Source organism: Onychostoma macrolepis, chromosome 06 (assembly GCF_012432095.1).
Source record: "Onychostoma macrolepis isolate SWU-2019 chromosome 06, ASM1243209v1, whole genome shotgun sequence".
NCBI classification, from domain to species: domain Eukaryota; kingdom Metazoa; phylum Chordata; class Actinopteri; order Cypriniformes; family Cyprinidae; genus Onychostoma; species Onychostoma macrolepis.
In genome coordinates, this window is record NC_081160.1 from 33,830,204 (window position 1) to 33,851,192 (window position 20,989).

Sequence of the window (20,989 nt, forward strand, 5' to 3'; positions counted from 1 at the left end):
GACGTGTAGGCTGGCGAAATGGTGACATGAAAGGACTATTATATTACCATTTTTTTTAATTATGCAGCATTATGAAAGTGTCTACTATGTTATAACAGAATGATTCGATGTACCATTTTTCTTTCTGCAAAATGTGTGTAAAATGACCATAAACGGGTTTTGTCATTATATACAATGTATCTATAAACTAAATCTAATTTGCATATTAATGTATTTTTGGGGCAACATGTAATGAAAAAAGAAGTGTAATAATTTGAGTAATAATTGACAAGATTTTCATAATAATATATAATATTTCATAGAATATTGAAATATGATTTCTTTCCCTATTCATTTATGTCTCCCAAAATGCGTAATAAACATGCATATGAGGACATGTATGAAATCAACGTCCTGTTTCGTAACAGAAAGTCATATTTTGATTTGAAACCCCATAACATTTTCCTGAGATGTTGATTTATGACACACAATTTAAAAATTAGACACATTTAAATGGTGAAACATCCAATCATTTATTATCTCTGAAAAGCCCTGAATGTGCTCTTTACACATTCAGACTAAAAACTGTGGCATAGTCTCAGAGAAATTCATTAAAATATAATGTCCTCATATGAGGTCGCAGGGTCTTAAGAGCAGGGTTCCCACTCTTTCATGAACACCAGATTCAAGGACTTTCAAAAGCATCATTTATTTTATATCAAGCACCTATCAAATTCACACGCCAGCATATGTAGTGTCATGAAAGACCTTACAGTACTAAACATTTTACTTACACTTAACATTTACATTAAAAATTTCAGAGTAATAATGTTTTGAATGTGTAGGTTTCATAAATTTAGACCGTTTTGAGCAGCCGTGTTCAAAGGAATTTAATGAAATCCATTGAAGTTAATACTGGTAATATTCAAATACAATTTTTAAAATATTGATAAAATATGCATCAAACTGGTTTTTGCTGTAGTTCTTGTACTAGATTTAAATTTGAAAGAATTTTGCAATTTTTAAATTAATAAAAAGTGGTTAAATGTTGTAATAACACTGTAAAACCTGTTAATAATAATAATAATAATAATAATAATAATTCGTTACATTTATATAGTGCTTTTCTAGGTACTCAAAGCGCTTTACATAGAAGGGGGGGGGGGGGGGATCTCCTCAACCACCACCAATACGTTATTCAGACGTTACTCACTAATAAATAACTCGTCAAAATTATTTTGTAAATCCCATTGTTTCATCTTTGACCGAGAGGAATGCAGGCGCTCAAACATGCAGCTGCTCAAAATTTCAATATTTTTAAAAAATGTCATGAACGTTTTAAACCTTGTGCATGTGCAAATCTGCCAAAAAAATAAAGAAATAAAAAAATAGGACTTTCTATTTGCTTTTAAACTGTACTAAGCTGTTTTTCTTATTTTTCAAGTTCTCCATTTTCTCCTTAGCTCCATGTCGCAGTAAGTTTTAGTCCGTCTCCAGTCCTGAAGAGTCTGTCTTGCAGAGATTGACTAAAAATTAGCTCCTAAAACTTACTGCGATTCTGGAAGAAATTCTTCAAACAGTGGCACACGAGGATGTGATGCTGGTCCTTCAAGAGTCTCTCTCAACTCATCTGTCTATAGAAATCAGTCTTCATGTATTTCACAACACTTCAGCGTGTTATTCTTATTAAGGGAGGGTCATTTTTTAGGATTTTTTACCCAAGCAAAGTCTCTGAGAACCTGACGCCTTGTAATTCTGGAGACTCCAGGAAGGTTGCAGTTCTGAAAATGGTGGCGCTGGAGAATAAATTTTTGATGGTTTACACCTAATTCTTCACATTAATTCTTAATTATTTTGCAGTTACCGTGTGTCTTTTCTTCTCCTGGTTTTGTCTGACCCCGCTGACCCAATGAGCATTTCGCTGACCAATGGTCATGTCTTAACTTTACAATTTCTGTATTGCATTAGTTTTGAATATTTCTCATTGGGGATTTAATCATTTTTTACTTTTCAGTTAAATCTCTTTTTTGGCTCATTTCATCTGTAAAAGAAAACATGCCTATAATTCTGCACACATGAATATAAGGAGTTTTTCACTTCCAGCCTTCATGGACAATTACATATCACTTATAAATGATTAAATACAAAATTAATAGTAGTTATAAAGATCGATGTGGTTTGGAATTGGTAAAATGTTCTTGGAAAAAAATGTGATCTGAATATCAACGTACCTAATAATTATACACGCACTGTAAGATGTGCTCACTTTACACAGAGTGCAGTGATCGAGAAATCGAACCTGAAAGTGAACTGCTGATGGTCAGAAACTCAGCGGGAGCCACTTAAGAAAACTAGGCTGCACATCAACACACGCCAAGTTTTTTTTTTTTTTTGCGCTAACCCATCTTTGGCAGCACATATAGGACAATTTTTGAAATAGCGCCATAAACTAAATTTATTTAAAATTTAATTCAAGCACTTTCAAGCATCCATTTTTGTTTTCAAGTACTTTCCAGGCCTTGAATCCATATGTCTGAAATTCAAGTACTTTCAAGAAACGTAGGAACCCTGTAAGAGGTTAAAAGAATGTTTTTCTTTTTTTCTATTTATTTCTGTGATTCAAAGCTGAATTTTCAGCATCATTACTCCAGTCTTCAATGGTTGCCCCTACAGAAATCATTCTAATATGCTGATTTATTATCAATGTTGGAAACAGTTGTGCTACTTAATTTTTTGCTTTTTATTTAATTTATTTATTTTGGAACCTGTGATATTTTTTTGGGGTTCATTGATCTATAAAAAGTTAAAAAGAACAGCATTTATTCAAAATAGTGTATATTGTTACAAAAGTTATATTTTAAATAAATGCAAAGTATGACTGGTTTCCAACATTGCTAATAAATCAGCATAGTAACGTATACAAACTGTTGGCCTATAATTTTTTTTTTTCTTTCTTCACATTGCTCCTTTTTTTTCAGTTCTCTTCCAGCGACTCCGCATCAGTGTGGAAAGGTCTGAAAGTCATCACCAATTACAAGACACCATCCCCCAGCACTGTGGAGAATCAACAACTGGCAGACGATCTGAATGAGTTCTACTGCAGGTTTGAAAAAACACCAATTTAAATGCTTTGAATAAATTTTTTTTATTTCAATAATTCATAGACATACTGTTTCTCTCTAAAATCAGCATGTAGCACTTTCACCAAAAAAAAACAACAACAACTGAAGATCACTGTCCATCAATCAAGTGCGTTTAGCAGGTTAGCTCCACAGACAGAGCTGATTGTTATATACTCCTAAACTGTCATAAAAAACAAGCTTTTGTATATTTGAGACCAGCGTGTGCTGCTTAGAAATATTACATCCATGCACACAGAACAGAGGTGAATGACAGATTTTCATATTCATATATTTAGGTTTCCTTTCATATATAAATCTGCTATGAACAAAACATGGAAGTACACAATCAGTCATCGTGATTGAATGATTGAAAAACCATGAACGTCATAAAGTGTTCATGTTTAAAGCACATGGTACCAAACGTAAAGCAAATAATGGAACTCAAATCCACTAGCACAAATAATAATAATAATAATAAAAGTCAAAGGAAACGTACAAATACGCAGATATCTGAAATTTCAGGTCAAAAGAAAAGGAATGAAGTAAAACTGTACAAAAGAGGAACGACTAATTAATTGCTAAAACCTCAAAAATAACCAGTAACTGAACTAAAAAATCTGAGCATTTTAACAGTTGACGAGCGTGAGACAGAACTAACTGGATTCTTTTAGAGGTGAAGCTGTTGTGGCGAGATGAGGCTCAAGGTTCGTTAGAGAAGGCAAATAAAATGAAGATTTCACATGCATATTTGTATTGATCTTGTAGGTACCGATCCCGCCTCATGCTTCGGGGTTTCCAACATTAGCAAGATGCAACTTCCTTTTTACAAGGTTTGTTTGGCTCAAGAGGAACACGAGCTGATTTGGGACACGGTCGTCTCTTGTCCGGTTCTTTTTCGCATCCAGTGCACAAAACCCGCTCACATCCGCCGTGGTCTCGTAATCCGTGTCAAACGCGTGGTTTAGAGGAAGGTGCAACACAAGATGCAAACTCATGCTTTGGTCAGACCTTCTGACCTCCGGTTCAGTCCAGATGTAGCTTTTGTCCTGTAATGCACATGTAGCCCTGCCTTCAGCTGCTGTGTGATGAGCCACTGCTACACATCACTGCAGGTTCAGACCGTTTCTGCTGTGTTTGTACAGCGCATTGGACAAAAAACCAAACCAAAGGAGAGTCAGTCATCGTGTGTTTAGGACTAAAGCGCGAACGCTGTCCAAGTAAACATGCTGAAAAGGTTGTCTCTTCTCGACCCACTGGAATTATGGGACATTACTGACTTAAGGCAAAGTTTCTCAGAATTGATTCGTAGTTGAAGCGGTCTCCAAGGCACTCCTTCTCTGAGAAACGTCTGTAAAGTGGCGCTGGCGAGTCAAACGCTGCAGTGCTCAAGGTGTGAAGTACTAAACAAACAGGGTTTCCGGAGCCTGTGGACCCCGGCTTTCCATCCGTCCCTCTGTCAGAACGAGCCGGCTGACGTCTGCGACGAGGTGCACGCATCGAGCCAATGGGACAGAAATCTCCAGAAACAAACGTCTCAAGTGACTTCAGCTCGAGCGCGTTGTGTTCGGGGCCACAGTGCTAGCGGGCTACAGCGCTAACGTGATGAGTTAGCCTTTGCCCTGACGTCTCTCTCTGCTCAGCGAGGATCTCCGTCAGACGAGACCCAGGCAAACAGACGCAGAGACCCAGAAGAGCTCAGAGCTCTGGGAAAAGGCTCGTTCCCTACATCGGCGGCTCCTCTTCCATGGGCTCATCCTCCGTTCTGAGCAGAAACACAGCAAAGCTGCTCACATGACTGAACCAAAGGAAAGACGGAGCATAGAAAGGAGGGAAAGCAGCTGTACCTTTTCTCCATGGCTGCGACAGATAAAGAAGCCATCGCCGTCACCGTCTCGTTCTCCTCAGAATCGCCCCTCTGAGCTTCCAGCAGAGACAAACCCGCGCTGGTCGCGAACCGCTGGACGGAGCGCCAGTACTGACCTAAACACAGAGCACAGGACACACAATCAGCACCGTCCTGCAGTTTGTAAAACAAGCAATCGGAGAGTTCAGCATGGCGTCGATCACGGCTTTGATTCCCAGGGTTCTGAGAACATGTACAGCATATCTCGACCTCAAACTGTTCTGGATAATGGGGTCTGTACATAAAATAAAAAATATTCACAAAGAGAAGAGGTCAGTAAGTGATTCTATCACATTAGCGCTAACGGTCAAACCGTATTTTAATGTTCGTTTTGCCCCGTAGACGTCCACTGAGAGACGTCCTGAACCTGGAACAATATTTGACAGGAGTAAATTATCCTTCTTGATCTGAATGACTCACTGTGATTTTCTAGGACTTTCTCTATGGAGCTCACAGCGTTTTCATTGGGTCTCTGCTTCAGGACGTCTGCAGAAAGCGGCTCTAGCTGTTCAACACACAAACACAAGCAATCAATCTCCACTCTATCTGTAACAAGAAGTCGCTTTATGCAAATGAAAAATGAACTCATTTACCTCTATCCCCAGCAGCGCTGAGACACAGGCCTCTGACGCGTCACATATGGCCCTGAGGTCATGACCTCCCTCCAGCGCCAGCACCACTCGACCCCCGGCCAACCCCATCAGCTGTTTAGTCAGGTGACCCAAACCTGTCACACAACCACATAGGTGGCTTTAACGAAACCATCCAAACAACGAATACAGCTGGACACAAGTGAGTTCATAGTAAAGAGGCGGCGCTTACATTTGGAGGTGAGTTTATATCCTCCCAACGGAGGAGGGTGTCCTTCCACAGCATCAAACCCAGCCGACACCAGCACCAGATCTGGAGCAAACTCGTTAGCGATCGGCATAACCACCGTCCTGTGAGACACAAACCTTCACTTTAATGAACGAAGCTGGACTGCAGGTTATTTATGTGACAGACAGGCATTGTGCAGTTCCTGTGAATCTTCAGCCTGACACAATATAATAGCCTGCATACAATTTCTGAAACTATGGCTCCTTTTTAGACTTTACATACAAAATCCAAAACATTATGCATCTCTTGCAAAAGCAAACACGTTTTTCAAAACTATTTTAACTCATAAAAATGGTGCTCTTGCATAAAAGCTCTACACAACCCCCAAAAATCAGGCACGGCACCAGAATTTTTTCTCTACCAGGGCTAAAGGGGGGCTAGACCAATATGTGGGGGTGCTAAGAAAATAATCCATATTCATAAAAAAAAAAAGTTAAAAAAAAAATTAAACGCAGCTAATGGTACACACCACATTTAACAGAAGCATTACTGCAGGAAGCAGGGCGTGTAGCCCAAGAAACAATGGGGGCTGGGGGTGTTCAAAATAAATAAATGAACATTTTGTAACAGAAAATAAATACATTTTTATTCATTTGTATATTCATTAAAATTAATAGAAAAATTAAGCCTAAGCCTACAAGACAATAAGCAACAGTACAACATGAATTAAGTTGAATCAAATTGATTGTGAAAGTCGTTTCAACTTAAACTGACTTAGGAAGTTTGTTGCCATGACTTTTTAAATCATATTATGACCTGTAACATGTCTGTGCCGTACCCAAATCAAGAATTAACGGCCATTTCTACAGCCGTTGCAACGATACACAGAAAGATCGAGAGCGTACCGCAGCAGCAACCAGTCTCGCATCCTCGCATCTGCAGCGCTTATTTTGATCTTTAACGCTAGATCTTTCCTATTCTTGGAACAAAATTAAGGCTTAAGGTTGATTCAGTAACCCTTTAAAAAATTTTAAAAAATACAATCCCACACAACATCAGCAATAGCCTACTACAATGACAAAGTCGTTTATATTAAACATAAATATTGTATTGACTGAACGAATAAGACATACCCGCTTTGTAACAAATAAATAAAAGGTTTTTGGATTTTCCCCTTACTTCAAACGAATGCTTTTGGCTCATTATTATTAATAACAATAATAATAAAGGCTATACAACAAACAGTACAATGACAAATTCACTTATATTAAACTTTGAACTTTTATTAACAATATGAATAAGGGAAATGTGTTTTACCCGCATTGTAATTCAAATAAAAGGTCTTTGGATTTCCCCTTTCTTTAAAACGATCATAAGTTTGTGGTTCATAAAACACATCAACCAAAATAGTATAATGGCAAATTTGCATAGGCCTATATTAAACATCTAACTTTTAATAACAAAATGAATAAGACGGATATAATGTATAGCCTACTCTTTTCCCTCTTTTAAAACAAATGCGTAGTTTGTGGTTCATTGTTTTATTTATTTAAATGTTTTAATGAAAGCACAGCAACAATAAAAGACAAACTCGCTTATATTAAATGAAGAAATGAAACTTTTATTAACAAAAGTTATGCTTTTGGATAGTGTCTCGCATTATTTCACAATTCAGGCGCAAGGAGAACTGATCGCGCGGCCCATGTAGCACATCAGTTGTGCCGTTCAGCGCGATTCCGCCACTCACTGCAAGTTAATCGATAACGAATTGTGGATTGGATGGTAATTTCGTTCTACGACGAGCTTGGTTGCCTTTGATTAGGCTGTCCTCGCGGGACACTTAAAATAGAGCTGAAATACGGGACATCTTATAGCCCCCCCAGCCCCGGTGTAGTGCCGTCATTGCATTGAATGCTTATCCATATACACACCAAACTGCGCACAGATATGACAAATGTAAAACTACTATCTTGTGTTTTTGCTTGTTCACTGTGCAGTGGAGTTTGTACATGTATGTGCAAAAATACATCGTATTTACAGTCTGTCTGATGAACTTTACAGTTATTAAACTGAACTGAATCAACAAATACAGACTGTTTCAAAGCAGCTTCACAGTGATAAACAAGAAAATAGTGGTTCAATGACGCAAACAAAAATCAATTCTGCTGTAAGGTAGCTCTTAAAAGAAAACAAGTCATTCAGATGAAATCAGTTATATAGAATGAGTTTAATTCATCTACAAAGCAGCTAGAATTTTGATTTCTAAGTGATCGAATATACAGCTGCATCTCAATAAATTAGAATGTCGTGGAAAAGTTCAGTAATTCAACTCAAATTGTGAAACTTGTGTATTAAATAAATTCAATGCACACAGACTGAAGTAGTAATCATCACAATTAAAAGAACCAAAGACTTAAACTACTTGTTTACTTGTACAGTCTGTGTGCACTGAATTTATTTAATACACGAGTTTCACAATTTGAGTTGAATTACTGAACTTTTCCACGACATTCTAATTTATTGAGATGCACCTGTATTTATACCGTATTGACCTGAATATAAGACGATGTTTTTTTCTTGGAAATGCATCTGAAAAAAACGTGGTCATCTTATATTGAGGGTCTAGACTTTGACATGTCAATAATAAACCCACAACAATAGGTGGCACAAAATACACGTAAAACGAGTGTGCCATGAAATACATATTTACGTCGTAATGTTAGAAGATCGCGAGTGAAAAAAGAAAAACGTTTACAGCGGCACGAGTCGTGACTGTCATGTTAGCCTGATGGGAACAAACTTCCTCTGTAAGTGATTTTAAAACATAAGACAGGACCCAGATTTGAAGACTACAATAAGATTTCACTTCTACTCTTAATGATATTTTGCTAGACTACTATGAGATGGGTAGCCTAAATGTTATATAATTCAGATGGGCTACCTGTTATTTTTATGGTTTATCAAAAAGTGTATATTTTAAACTCTGATTGGTGGTATATTTGACCAATGTTTACCATACTTTCACAACAAAAATATGCAATATGAAAATAATTTAAGAAAAAACAAGATTTGGTTTTCAAAAAGCCTTTTTCCAAAAGGTACATCTTGAAAAGGGGGCAATATATATTCGGGGGCAATATGGTACTATAAAAATAAAATAAACAACTACAAACTCTACAAACAACACAACTCGTGTGTGTGTGTGTGTGTGTGTGTGTGTGTGTGTGCGCGTTTTGTGAAAAGTCAGGACATAGATGTGTATAATGACGAGGGTATGACAGTAGGGGTGTAACGATACACGAATCGCGGTTGAACGATTCACGGGCATTTTCCAAATGGAAGTGATCATCCCTATCCCCTTGGAGTGGGGACTCTGGAGTGAGCAGGGCACGTGCGTGTCATTATGTAGTCGTTTGGAATGCACTCGGTGAAGGGAGCGTAATTTCCTCATTATCTTCAGCTGGGATGTTCCCGTGACAACGCAGCACGGTGTGCGTCAGCAGATTCGCTGGCGGACAACCGCATAAAAAAAAAAAAATACATTTCATAATTTTAAAAGTTTTATATATATTATTTTTTATATATTATATAGCATATTTTAAAAACTTTTAAAAATATAAAATGTATGTTTATTTGCAACAGTTATGCTAACAACAATAAAAAGACTATTGACATTTAAACAGCGACATCTGCTGACGCACACCGTGCTGCGTTGTCACGGGAACATCCCAGCTGAAGATAAAGAGGAAATTACGCTCCCTTCACCGAGTGCATTCCAAACGACTACATAATGACACGCACGTGCCCTGCTCACTCCAGAGTCCCCACTCCAAGGGGATAGGGATGATCACTTCCATTTGAAAATGCCGTGAATCGTTCAACCGCGATTAGGTGTTTCATTCACACCCCTATATGACAGGTATTACAAGCTGAAGGTGGCATCTTAGGACATTGACCCATGTCCCCACTTTTCAAAACACTTATAAATCACTCAGAATGAGGTTTTTTTGGGGAAAGTTGACATGCACAGTCTCCTGTAAGGGGTAGGTTTAGGTGTAGGGTTGGTGTAGGACAATAGCACATACAGTAAGTACAGTATAAAACCATTACGCCTATGGAGAGTCCCCACTTTTCACAAAACAAACATGTGTGAGAGAGAGTGAGTGTGTGTGTGTGTGTGTGTGTGAGAGTGTGTGTGAGAGAGTGAGTGTGTGTGTGTGTGTGTGTGTGTGTGTGTGTGTGAGAGAGAGTGAGAGTGTGTGTGTGTGTGTGAGAGAGTGTGTGTGTGTGTGTGAGAGAGTGTGTGTGTGTGTGTGTGTGTGTGTGAGAGAGTGTGATCGTATTTAAACTCTACATCACTTCCTGAAGTCTTAATGCATCTGTCACACTCACAAACAACTGATGATCAGATCTGAAGAGTAAATGAAGAGCGAGCAGAACGTGTTTGAGACTCTTTTACCTGAAGGCAGCGAGGTATTCTGCGTCTGCCATCGGTGGATCCAGACCTCCAGTAAACGCCACGTTGACGTTGAAACCGACTCCCGGTCCACTGCCCACCTGTTCAGAGGAAGTGCTGCAGGAGTAAGGAAACAAAACACCTTCCCACAATCCACTCACTCGTATCGTGGCATTACCTCTTCAGGAGCGCCGCTGCCCGGGAAGAAATTGCCATCGTCGTATCGATGAAGCGAAACGTACAGAACTCTGGGATCGTCGTAGAACGCTTGTTGAGTTCCGTTGCCATGGTGAACGTCCTGAATGTGGTTTAACAACAACGATTAAATGCTAAACAGACAGAAAATAAAATATAGAAGTGCCAAATAATTCTTCAACATGAACTTACCCAATCAACAATCAGAATTTTGCTGACATTGAGTCTTTGCTGTAGGAGTTTAGCTGCTATGGCAACAGAGTTAAAGTAACAGAAGCCCCTGTGATTGGACGAGAGCACCAATGTTACAGGAGTCAAGGAAGAAAGCACAGAAGGACAAACACAGAGACGTGTCTCACATGGGAGTGCTCTCCTCTGCGTGGTGTCCCGGCGGCCGGACCACAGCAAAACCGTTCTGCAATGAAGCCAGAGACACACCGCTCTACGTCAATCAAATAATACAGACAGAAACAGACACACAAAGAGGGAAAGATGATGGCAGACGGTGACCTTCAGCTCTCCTGATGCCACTTTGAAGACGAGTTCGACCACAGAACCGGCGGCCAGACGCGCTGCACTCGACGAGTGAACTTCATTCCAGACCGTGTCACTGTCCACCTTCACAGACAAAGCAGAAACCCTCCTTACACGCTGCAAGATGAAGAGATGGTTGAGATGTACTTTGTCTCTACTCACCCCAATACCGCCACACGGCAGCCTAACGAACATGGAGATGAGAGAACCTGAGCCAGACAGAGAGAAGACGACTAATCAGAGATGCATTCACACCGCAGAGTCTGAGTAAATGATGAGGGCATCTTCGTTTTGGACTGTAAAAGTCTTACTGTCTAGTTTCTGCCGTAGTGGGTTGGTCCCGTACAACATGACATGAGCTTCAGAATGAACCGTCTGCAGTTCCTCTAATGTGGCTTTTCTCCCACGGATACACTGAAAATAAAGGACAGAGATTGACTAGAGCACGAGAGCGCCCCCTGCAGACACATCATGAGAAGTGCTGAGGTAAATAAAACAACAGCAGCCTCCAAAACCCAACACTCACCAGTGAAATGTAGCTCTATTATCAGGAAGCACAACTCGATGCACCGTTTGAATCAAACTTTAAGGACAATCTTCAACTATACATGAGTGATTCACACTAAACCGCTCGAGAGAAATATGGGACTCCCGTGTGTTTCTCAGTGGAAAATTGAGTATTAGTATTAGTATAAGAGAAATATTTCTTACATTAAAATGGCAAACCAAAATCAATCATGTTTGAGTCACATGCAGAGTTTCAGTGATAGAGATCGATTCAGCCAGTACATCAGAAACAAATAACTCCAGTATTCATGTCCCACCTCACACTGGCTGCGCAGGCCCGTCTCCTGCAGCCGAGACCAGATGCTCTGGATGCGTCCGGCGTGTTCAGGGTGCGTGTTGGTGTTTCCACACATGCACTGGTGCTTCTGCATGAGAGAGTCGTACACCAGACCTAGAGAAAGAAACTTTAACTGGAGCCCTCATCCTTGTGAATTCTGTTTTGAGGTCACAGAGAGGACAGGTGTGACGCACCTGTGGTAAAATGGGGCTTGGAAGGCTGCTCCTGTGGGCTGAGGAACGAGGCGGACGCAGGAGATGACTGGGCTCTGGACAGAGGACGGTGCCCTGGGAAACTGACCGATGCACCGGACGCCTCCATGGACGCCTGGTAGTTTCTGAGCTGATGGATCCTCTGCTGCTCCAGTAGAAGGGCCTGCTGCTCACACACACACACACACACACACACACACACACTATAGGTGCTGTGCACTGACAACCACAAGAGGGCGACACAAGCGCAGCATCTCTCTCACGGCTCTCCTTGAGCTCGAGGTGTCTCTCACCTGTTTGAAGAGCAGCTCTTGTTCTTCCGGTCTCTGCTCCTCTGTGAGATCAGGAGGTTCCTGTTTAATGGGGAGGCTCATGGGAAGTATTTCCGTCTGTGTGGCATCCTGCTGCTCTCGGAGCTCTTCCTCCGTCTCTTCTGGGTGGCTCTGGTGCTGCCGATCACCGGGTTTACTCAACATCTAACAGACATAAGACCATAAATTATAATACATTTTTTCAGGGTACACTGTTGTTGTCAAAAACGTACGTTGAGTTTATTAGTCATTTCGCTGATGCTTTTATCCAAAGCAACTCGTGTTATCATTCCCTGGGAATCAAACCCATGACCCTGGCGCTGTTAGCACCACGCTCTACTTTGAACCATTTAACACTTGCTTTCTTGAACCATATTCAGGTGTTATTCCTCATTTACATATACAAAACAGCTGCTCTTCATTCAGGATCGCAGGGACTGTAGGAAAGCAAGTCTTTTCTCAAACTCTGACTGAATGGACTTGCTTTGGTTCAAGCTAGAGCAACTGGGACTGATGTGAGATTAAATTTAATTTGATGCTTTAATTCAAAGTGACCTACAGTGCACTCAAGGTGCCAAAGCCGAGCTGAAGTGCCATCATCACAGTTACGTCTGTAGCGAGGCGGCAAACACCCGCTGGCCAGACGCCAGAGGAACATTACTGACGTCAGAGACTCTTTTGTTGCCTCATCTTTGTCTTTTCTTCCAAACAAGCTTTTCTTTTTTTCCCCTCCTTGAACGTGAGGAACTCCAGAGTGGGCAGCTCTCAGCCGGAGACCAGCTGCTGAATGACTGATGTTCAGTCCAATCACACTCCAGGTCCTTATTCTGCACATGAGATCTCGTTCTAGCGATGCTGAAGAGCAGGAGTGCAAAGATCAGTTCCTGGAGGGCCGCAGCCCAGCAGACTTTAGCTTCAACCCTAATTAAACGCACCTGATGCAGCTAATCCAGTCCTTCAGGTTTATTTGAAAACTACATGGTACGTGTGTCGGAGCAGAACTGGAACTAAACTCTGTTTACAGCTAGTTATTACAATCGTCTCATCTGTCATGGTAGGGTTAGAAGACTGATGTCTGACCTTGTTGATGTGGAGCTGCTGGAAGTGCTGCTTGTGTTTTTCCAGGAACTGCTGGTGCTGTTGTTGAACCACGAGCTGCTGCAGCGCCTGTCCGCTCTGAGGCAGAGGAGCAGACTGTGTGCGGCCCAGCGTCCGGTGCTGATGCAGCTTCTGTAGCGACCCCGCTCCTGCAACACACACACACACACGTCATGAACACGCTCCTGCAACACACACACACACGTCATGAACACGCTCCTGCAACACACACACACGTCATGAACACGCTCCTGCAACACACACACACCCCATGAACACGCTCCTGCAACACACACACACCCCATGAACACGCTCCTGCAACACACACACACACACACGTCATGAACACGCTCCTGCAACACACACACACCCCATGAACACGCTCCTGCAACACACACACACACCCCATGAACACGCTCCTGCAACACACACACACACCCCATGAACACGCTCCTGCAACACACACACACACACACTCCTCATGAACACGCTCCTGCAACACACACACACCTCATGAACACGCTCCTGCAACACACACACACCTCATGAACACGCTCCTGCAACACACACACACCTCATGAACACGCTCCTGCAACACACACACACCTCATGAACACGCTCCTGCAACACACACACACCTCATGAACACGCTTCTGCAACACACACACACCTCATGAACACGCTCCTGCAACACACACACACACACACACACACACACACACACTCCTCATGAACACGCTCCTGCAACACACACACACACACACACACACACTCCTCATGAACACACTCGTATACGCTCTCGGCGGCTGGGCAGAGATAATTTGTCAGCTATCTGGGTTCAACTGAGGTTCCAAAACCGCTTGACACTGAAACACCCAGCAAAATACATTCGTTCATTGGGAGCTCAGCACAGACGTCACGACCGTCCATGCGTGGCTAACCGAGGTTCATTGTTTGACTTCCTGCTTCCATTCAGATAATTAGAGGCGTATTCTTCTGGGCCTGTGCTGGCATGAAGACGTCGCTCTGCCTGGCACAACGTGTTCCTCTGACCTCCTGCCGCCAGCGACTCTGATCTAATTAACCAGACGGACCCCTGACTCGGGCCGCACCTCAGCGCCGCTATGAACGGAGGACTGTTCACACATTCCAGGTTTATGTAACGCTTCGACAGCGGTCCTGGGAAACGCTCAGCGATCCGGGCCAGTAGCTCTTACGCAAATAAAGAGGTTTGTAATGGACTGCATCATTGTTACTAAACCAGGACAGAAACTCAGAACTCTGAGCTCTACTCACCTGCGGCCAAAGGACTTGGTGGGGCTGATTGCTCCAGAAGGACCATGTGCTGCAGCAGTGCATTGTGGGAGTTTGCAGCATCCGAACTGCCAAGAAATGACGGCAGGTGAGAGGCAACCAGGAACGGAGTGCTTATGGGTAAACCGGTCACAGACAAACATTCGCTGTCAGGCTGGGTAGACGTCACCTTGTTGAAGAAGCAACAAAATAAAACTGAGCCTTTTTCAAAGCATCACACGAAGACAAGTGCTGACCAAACGCTCCTAACCGGGTGGACAAATACACGTTACAGGTCGATGATGACCGTTTCTTACACACAGATCAGATCAGTACGGTATTAACTGTGAATAATATTTCTTCATTAAAGGTCGAGCTGCTGTGTTACACTCCAATTACTGTTTATGTTTCGGTAAAAATATCTATACCTCCTTTAAAAACAAATTTACTTGAAAGGCAAAACTTACTCAAATCAGACAAATCTGTCCCAAGTTAAGAGAATGTTTCTAACCTATTGTGAAAACAGCACGAGCTCAGTTAGATCCGAACACTCACGTTGTTGGTGGCAGTGGCCGGCAGACCCAGGGTGATGTTGGGTAGTGAAGGAGACGTGTAGAGCGACAGCTGACTGACCGACCCGTCCTGACCAGCCGGCCTGTGAGACGACTGGAGCACATTCACATTTACACATTAGCTTTTATCTATGGACGTAACGATTCACTCAACTCACGGTAAGATTCAATTCACAACACTGATTTCACAAAATGATTTTCTCAATTTTTTTTTAACAAAATGAGATTTAAGACAAATTAGAAATGAAAATGTCTCTTGATATTATTTCTCAGACAAAACTGCTAAATATTTCTTTGTGAAATTGAAATAACAAAACTAAATTGTAATTTTAAAACAAACCTCTAATCAAATGAATAACACGAAAGAAATCTGTTAATATAAACCAAGGCTTTGTCGGTGTTCTTTCCATTTGAAATTAGAGGCAACCGCTGTATTTTAATCGCGATCCAAACAAAGATGCTGCATACAGAGTATATTTGTCAGGGTCCAATGAGGAGAAAAAAATGATCAATAAGGAGGTTAAAAGAACAATCAGATGTGCTAAACTAAATTACAAAAATAGAATAGAAAATAAATTTGTTCAAGGTGATATGAGGGCTGTCTGGCATGGGATTAAGAGCATGGCGGATATTAGTATACCTAAGCAAGGAACAGTATTAAATAAGGACGTTGATGGTAACTTATTGGTCAACGACCTGAATTAGTTTTTTACGCGTTTTGAGAAGCATGACACAAGTGCTGTTCTTGATGATTTTAAACAAAAATTAAGCCCCTCTGAATTTGCATCCTTTCAATGTAATAAAGCAACTGAAAGCTACACCTGTTAATAAAGCGCCTGGTGCAGACGGTATCTGTGGGAGAACACTTAAATACTGTGCAGTGTCTTACTCTGTTTCAGGCATCCCTGGACCAGGCTGAAGTTCCTTGCTTATGGAAAACGTCTAATATAATACCTATTCCCAAGCAAGAAGAGTCACATTCTTTAAATGATTTTCGGCCCATTGCATTAACTTCTTTAGCCATGAAAGCCTTAGAGAGGGAAGTTAAGTCACATCTTATCACAGTAACAGGTCGTAAGTTAGATTCTTTCTTAAAGAGGTGTGGATGATGCAAAGCTTTTCCTCTTAAATACCACACATCAATATTTAGAGAAGGGAGGCACGTTTGCTAGAATGTTGTTTGTTGATTTCTCTGCGTTCAACACAATGAATCCTATAATTTTAGCAAAGAAACTTGTATGTGAATTTGATGTAAGTCACGGTTTGGTTTTATGGATCTTCGATTTTTTTGACATGTAGGCAACAAAGAGTCGTGTTGAATGGAGTGCTGTCAGATACGCTTGTTACATCAATTGGATCTCCTCAGGGATGCGTACTGTCTTCAATTTTCTTTATACTTTATACAAATGAATGTCGTAGCACTAAGGATAACTGTCATGTAGTTAAATATGCTGATGACAGTTTTTTTTATCCTTGTTAACTAGTGCAGAATGTGATGACAGTAATGATCACAATGAGTTCCTTGAGTGGTGCAAAGAAGCTGAACTACAGCTGAATATTAGTAAAACGAAAGAGATGGTAATTGATTTTAGGAAAAATGCTTCAAAAGGTGCAGCCTGTGTACTTCTATGGAAAAGAAGTTGAAAGGGTACAGGAGTATCTTGGAACTATCTGTGATACTACTTTAAAGTTCCAGCCGAACACAGAGGTCATTATTAAGAAAGTGAATCAAAGAATGTATGTTTTTAGGAAATTGAAATCTTTCTGTGTACAAAAAACATACTGAGAACTTTTTATACTACCTTTATTGAGAGTATCTTGAGTTTTTCTTTTTTATGCTGGTACTCATCACTCTCTCTTAGGAACAAGAATCGTTTGCAGACCTCAGTTAGGACTTGCTCAAACATTATTGGTGTGCCTTTGCGAAGTCTAGCAGAATTCTACGAGCAACAAACGCAAAGGAAAACTCGGAGTATCACGGGAGATGACTCTCATCCCTTGAAGGTTTACTTTGAAGTACTGCCCTCTGGAAGAAGATTTAGAAGCATTAAATGCTCATCTAATAGATATAAATTTACTTTTGTTCCAGAGGCTATTCGTTTTTGCAATTCAAAGTCTTAGGTTTTGTTTTTTTTAATGAATTTATTTATGAAGCATGTCGGGTAACTTACATGCTGCATGAGCAGATTTAATCTAAATTGATTGTAATTTTTTTTTTAAATTTGAAGCAAAAACAGAATGGTCTGACTTTAGTTTAGTGAAACTCTACTACATAAAACATATCTGAACGAAACAGAGACAGCAGACGACTCGAGCTGATTGAGACGCAGATTCACTCTCTGCCAGCAGGTGGCGCTTATGAACAGCGTTTCCTTGGTTACCGCTGTAAACAAAGCAGCACTGCACTTATGAACACTATTTTAATGTTATTCAGAGGCAAGATGAAAAGAAAACACAATCTAAACTTTTCTAAAGACATTCAGTTCCCCTCAGAGATCTCAGTCTCACCCGCGATTCATTTAGCATCTCAACTGATTTGATTCGTTTACATTTTGATTTCCAGCTGACTCTGGGTGCATCGTTACTAGGGATGCAACAATAAATCGATGCAAATTCAATTCTGAGACCTTCCCAATGCATCGTGATTCTCTCTGGAATGGATTCTGAGCGTAGATTTTAACAGCAGATGGCGCTCTGCTCAAGTTTTATCCGCACACTCAAACGCTGATGAAGAAGAGCGCTGAAGAGCACTTGTGTGTTCGGCTGAGTCTGTAATCTCACCTCGGCTCAGAATGCTTTTATGACGCCAGATTAACGTAAACTCAGCACACTTTGACCACCCTTGTAATTTGCTTCAACCTTTTCAAATTTTATGAATGATTATTTTAGGTTAAAGTGTGTGTAAGGATTTGGAAACGAGCAGAGTACGGCTGTAGCATGCAGCGCCACCTGCTGCTCAAAACTAATCTCAGAATCGACTCTGAATCATTTCTCGATTCGCAATGCATTGATTTATTTTCCCAGCCCTAATCATTACATCCTACTTTTATCCAAAGCGACTTACAATAGACAAACATAAGCAATTCACCACAGAGCCAACAGTATAGTGTAGAAAGCTAGCTTTATTAGAACGCTAGACTGGGAAACAAGCTAGAGCAGAGGTGAAATGTACAGAAAAAGAGGAATTTTGTTGTGTGTAATAAACCCAATCATCCACGAGATTATGAAACAACTCTTCTTCTGCGTTACAACACACACACACATAAACATACACACACACACATTCACATTGATACAGTAAACTAGCCTCACCTCAGTCACGCTGATGCCGTTCTCGCACAGGTTTCCGTGTGAGCTGTTGTTTGGGGAACTGGGTCCAGATCCTGGAGCGCTGCTACACGCCGAATCTACAGACGTCAGAACGAGAGACAGAGTTGGTCTGTGTGAAAACAGTCGCGCGTCCACGCCAGCACATGTGAGCGCGTCTCGAGCATCACCTGCCATGTCCAGAGAGCGTTTCTTGAGCGTGCTGATGGGACTGTTTTTGCGGCACAGTAACGGGCTGCTCCTCCGCTCCGACACCTTCTGCTTCAGCCGCGAACGCAGCTTCAGGTTCGGTTCAGACGCTGCAATGACAGACACAACGACAAGCTGTTTTCACGAGTTCACAGTTTTTACATGTTTGCTTAAATTTAATTTCAAGATCTGAGGTAAACTATCTATTGTTACCATGTATGGCTCAGTATGGCTATAAATGTCACGCAAAATGATATTCAAACTCACATAGACAATTAACTTTGAAAAAAGCACATAAGTACGAGATATTATCACTGTCATATAGTTTGTATGTTGTTTCAGGCGCGACGTCGCAGAAATAGAAACCGTTTCTAAAATAGAAATTTCGCATGTCGCCGTCGCAGCTAGTTAGGACAAAAACTCAGATTAACATGGAAAAGATACCTTTGATTGCGTCGCGGCGCGTGTAGTTAGGACACGGTGCAAGGCACGTGAAGATGCTAGTAATACTAGAGTTACTGGCGAGAGATTCTGTAAGCATCATCACAGAACAAACATTTGATATGAGCATCATTGCAGCACACACATGATTCTCTGTGCATTTATCAGAGAGACTCATTGTGCTGCTTTTCACTACGTGAGCTTTGGCAAGTTACTATGAGCACCGCGAACACCACGGCTGCTACAGCATCAACTAACCGCTTTTCTTCAGCATTTAAGATGATGATTAACCGCACGCGTCAGGCATAACTCTGAGCACTCTCCAGCCATCGATTTACTTCCGTTTGACATCTTAAATCAAGTCAGAATCTCAGCATTGGAAGAAAAGGTCGATTCATTCGGCTGTTATCCTGCTCTCTATTCATTCGGGCATTACTGGAAATGATGCTCATGGCTCTGTGAAGTACAGGAGGCTCCTAACGAACAGCTTTCCATTAACATCAGCAAATTCCACAAACTAATCACTAGACGGGAAAAGCGCAGAGAATGAATCAGTATATTGAGCCGCGGCTCAGGGACGAGACATACGATCATTTCCACCAACAGAACGGATTCATCTTCTTCACACACACTAACCGCCGTCTACAGCGAGATCATGTTCGACTCGTGTCAGTCACTGTTTAGCTGCCATCACATGTTGGGAAAGTTCATTTTGCTCAGTCTGACTGATCCAGTCTCCCACACACACACACACACACACACACACGTTGTGTTTCCATGTTTTATGGGGACATTCCATAGGTGTAATCGTTTTTATACTGTATAAACAGTATTTTCTATCGCCCTACACCTAGGGGTGGGCAATATGACCTAAAATTCATAATCATGATATTTTCCACTGTCCAGACGATATCGATATTATATCGCGACATGACAAAAAAAAAAATTGGAATCACATTTTAGTAGACCTTAGTTCAATTACAGGCAACATATGTATTTTAACCTTATACAATTAGAAAAAAAAAAGCATGATTTCAAGATGCAAGGCAAAAATAGAATGGTCTGACTTTAGATGTGTGAAATTATGCTACATAAGACACCTGCGCCAAAGAAAAACAGCAAATGGACTGAAAGAACCTGCAGATTCTCTCTCTGACAGCAGATGGTGCTTATAGCCTCAGTTTAGCGCTCCTTTGGTTAACGCTGTAAATAAAGCTGCTCTGAGCTGCGCTTATGAACACGGAGGTAAGAGAAAGAGAAAATGCCTTCTGAAGTTTTCTGAGGAGAGTTCCCTTCAGATAATCTTTCATATTAACCCCCTGCCCCCAATTCATTATTTATATTTTTCTTCCTATATTTCGAGCATTGTGAACAGTGATCTGCTACAGTATTTTCTCTCTTTGTGTCTGTGTTCTGCGTCTCTGTCCTGTGTTAACAGCCTTTACAGACTTAGTAATATTACCACACAAATTACATTTTGGGAAATTATTGTAATCCAGTTTGTGTGCAGTTCCGAAGAGCTGATCGTGTGTTTGGAGCAAAAACTATCCGGTTCTGATTTATGTCCGATCGAGCAGGGCACTCTCTCTCTCTCTGATAAAGCAGTAACGACTGCGGGGGAAAAAATCTTTGTCTGTCCATCCAATGAAATCCATGAATATGTAACTGTATCCACGGTATAGCAAAATCCATAT

The 20,989-nt window shown here is 41.2% G+C and overlaps 1 protein-coding gene across 5 annotated transcripts in view; it reads right to left on the reverse strand.

The window, feature by feature from the left end:
* Positions 1-3,157: 3,157 nt before the first annotated feature.
* The window catches only part of LOC131542329 (histone deacetylase 4-like), a 41,394-nt gene continuing 23,562 nt past the window's right edge, over positions 3,158-20,989 (reverse strand). For 2 of the 5 annotated variants that reach the window (XM_058778907.1, XM_058778908.1), the window contains exons 7-26: positions 18,836-18,964; positions 18,651-18,745; positions 15,322-15,432; positions 14,770-14,956; positions 13,456-13,622; positions 12,358-12,540; positions 12,047-12,230; positions 11,833-11,966; positions 11,320-11,422; positions 11,171-11,217; positions 10,985-11,092; positions 10,834-10,889; positions 10,667-10,754; positions 10,458-10,577; positions 10,283-10,380; positions 5,827-5,945; positions 5,598-5,731; positions 5,425-5,509; positions 4,946-5,081; positions 3,158-4,863 (exon numbers count right to left, since the gene is read on the reverse strand). In XM_058778907.1, the coding sequence (XP_058634890.1) occupies positions 4,824-4,863; positions 4,946-5,081; positions 5,425-5,509; positions 5,598-5,731; positions 5,827-5,945; positions 10,283-10,380; positions 10,458-10,577; positions 10,667-10,754; positions 10,834-10,889; positions 10,985-11,092; positions 11,171-11,217; positions 11,320-11,422; positions 11,833-11,966; positions 12,047-12,230; positions 12,358-12,540; positions 13,456-13,622; positions 14,770-14,956; positions 15,322-15,432; positions 18,651-18,745; positions 18,836-18,964 (2,324 nt within the window). In that variant the 3' untranslated portion in view covers positions 3,158-4,823. The remainder of the gene's footprint in view (positions 4,864-4,945; positions 5,082-5,424; positions 5,510-5,597; positions 5,732-5,826; positions 5,946-10,282; positions 10,381-10,457; positions 10,578-10,666; positions 10,755-10,833; positions 10,890-10,984; positions 11,093-11,170; positions 11,218-11,319; positions 11,423-11,832; positions 11,967-12,046; positions 12,231-12,357; positions 12,541-13,455; positions 13,623-14,769; positions 14,957-15,321; positions 15,433-18,650; positions 18,746-18,835; positions 18,965-20,989) is intronic. The other 3 variants (XM_058778909.1, XM_058778910.1, XM_058778912.1) reach the window with 2 other exon arrangements.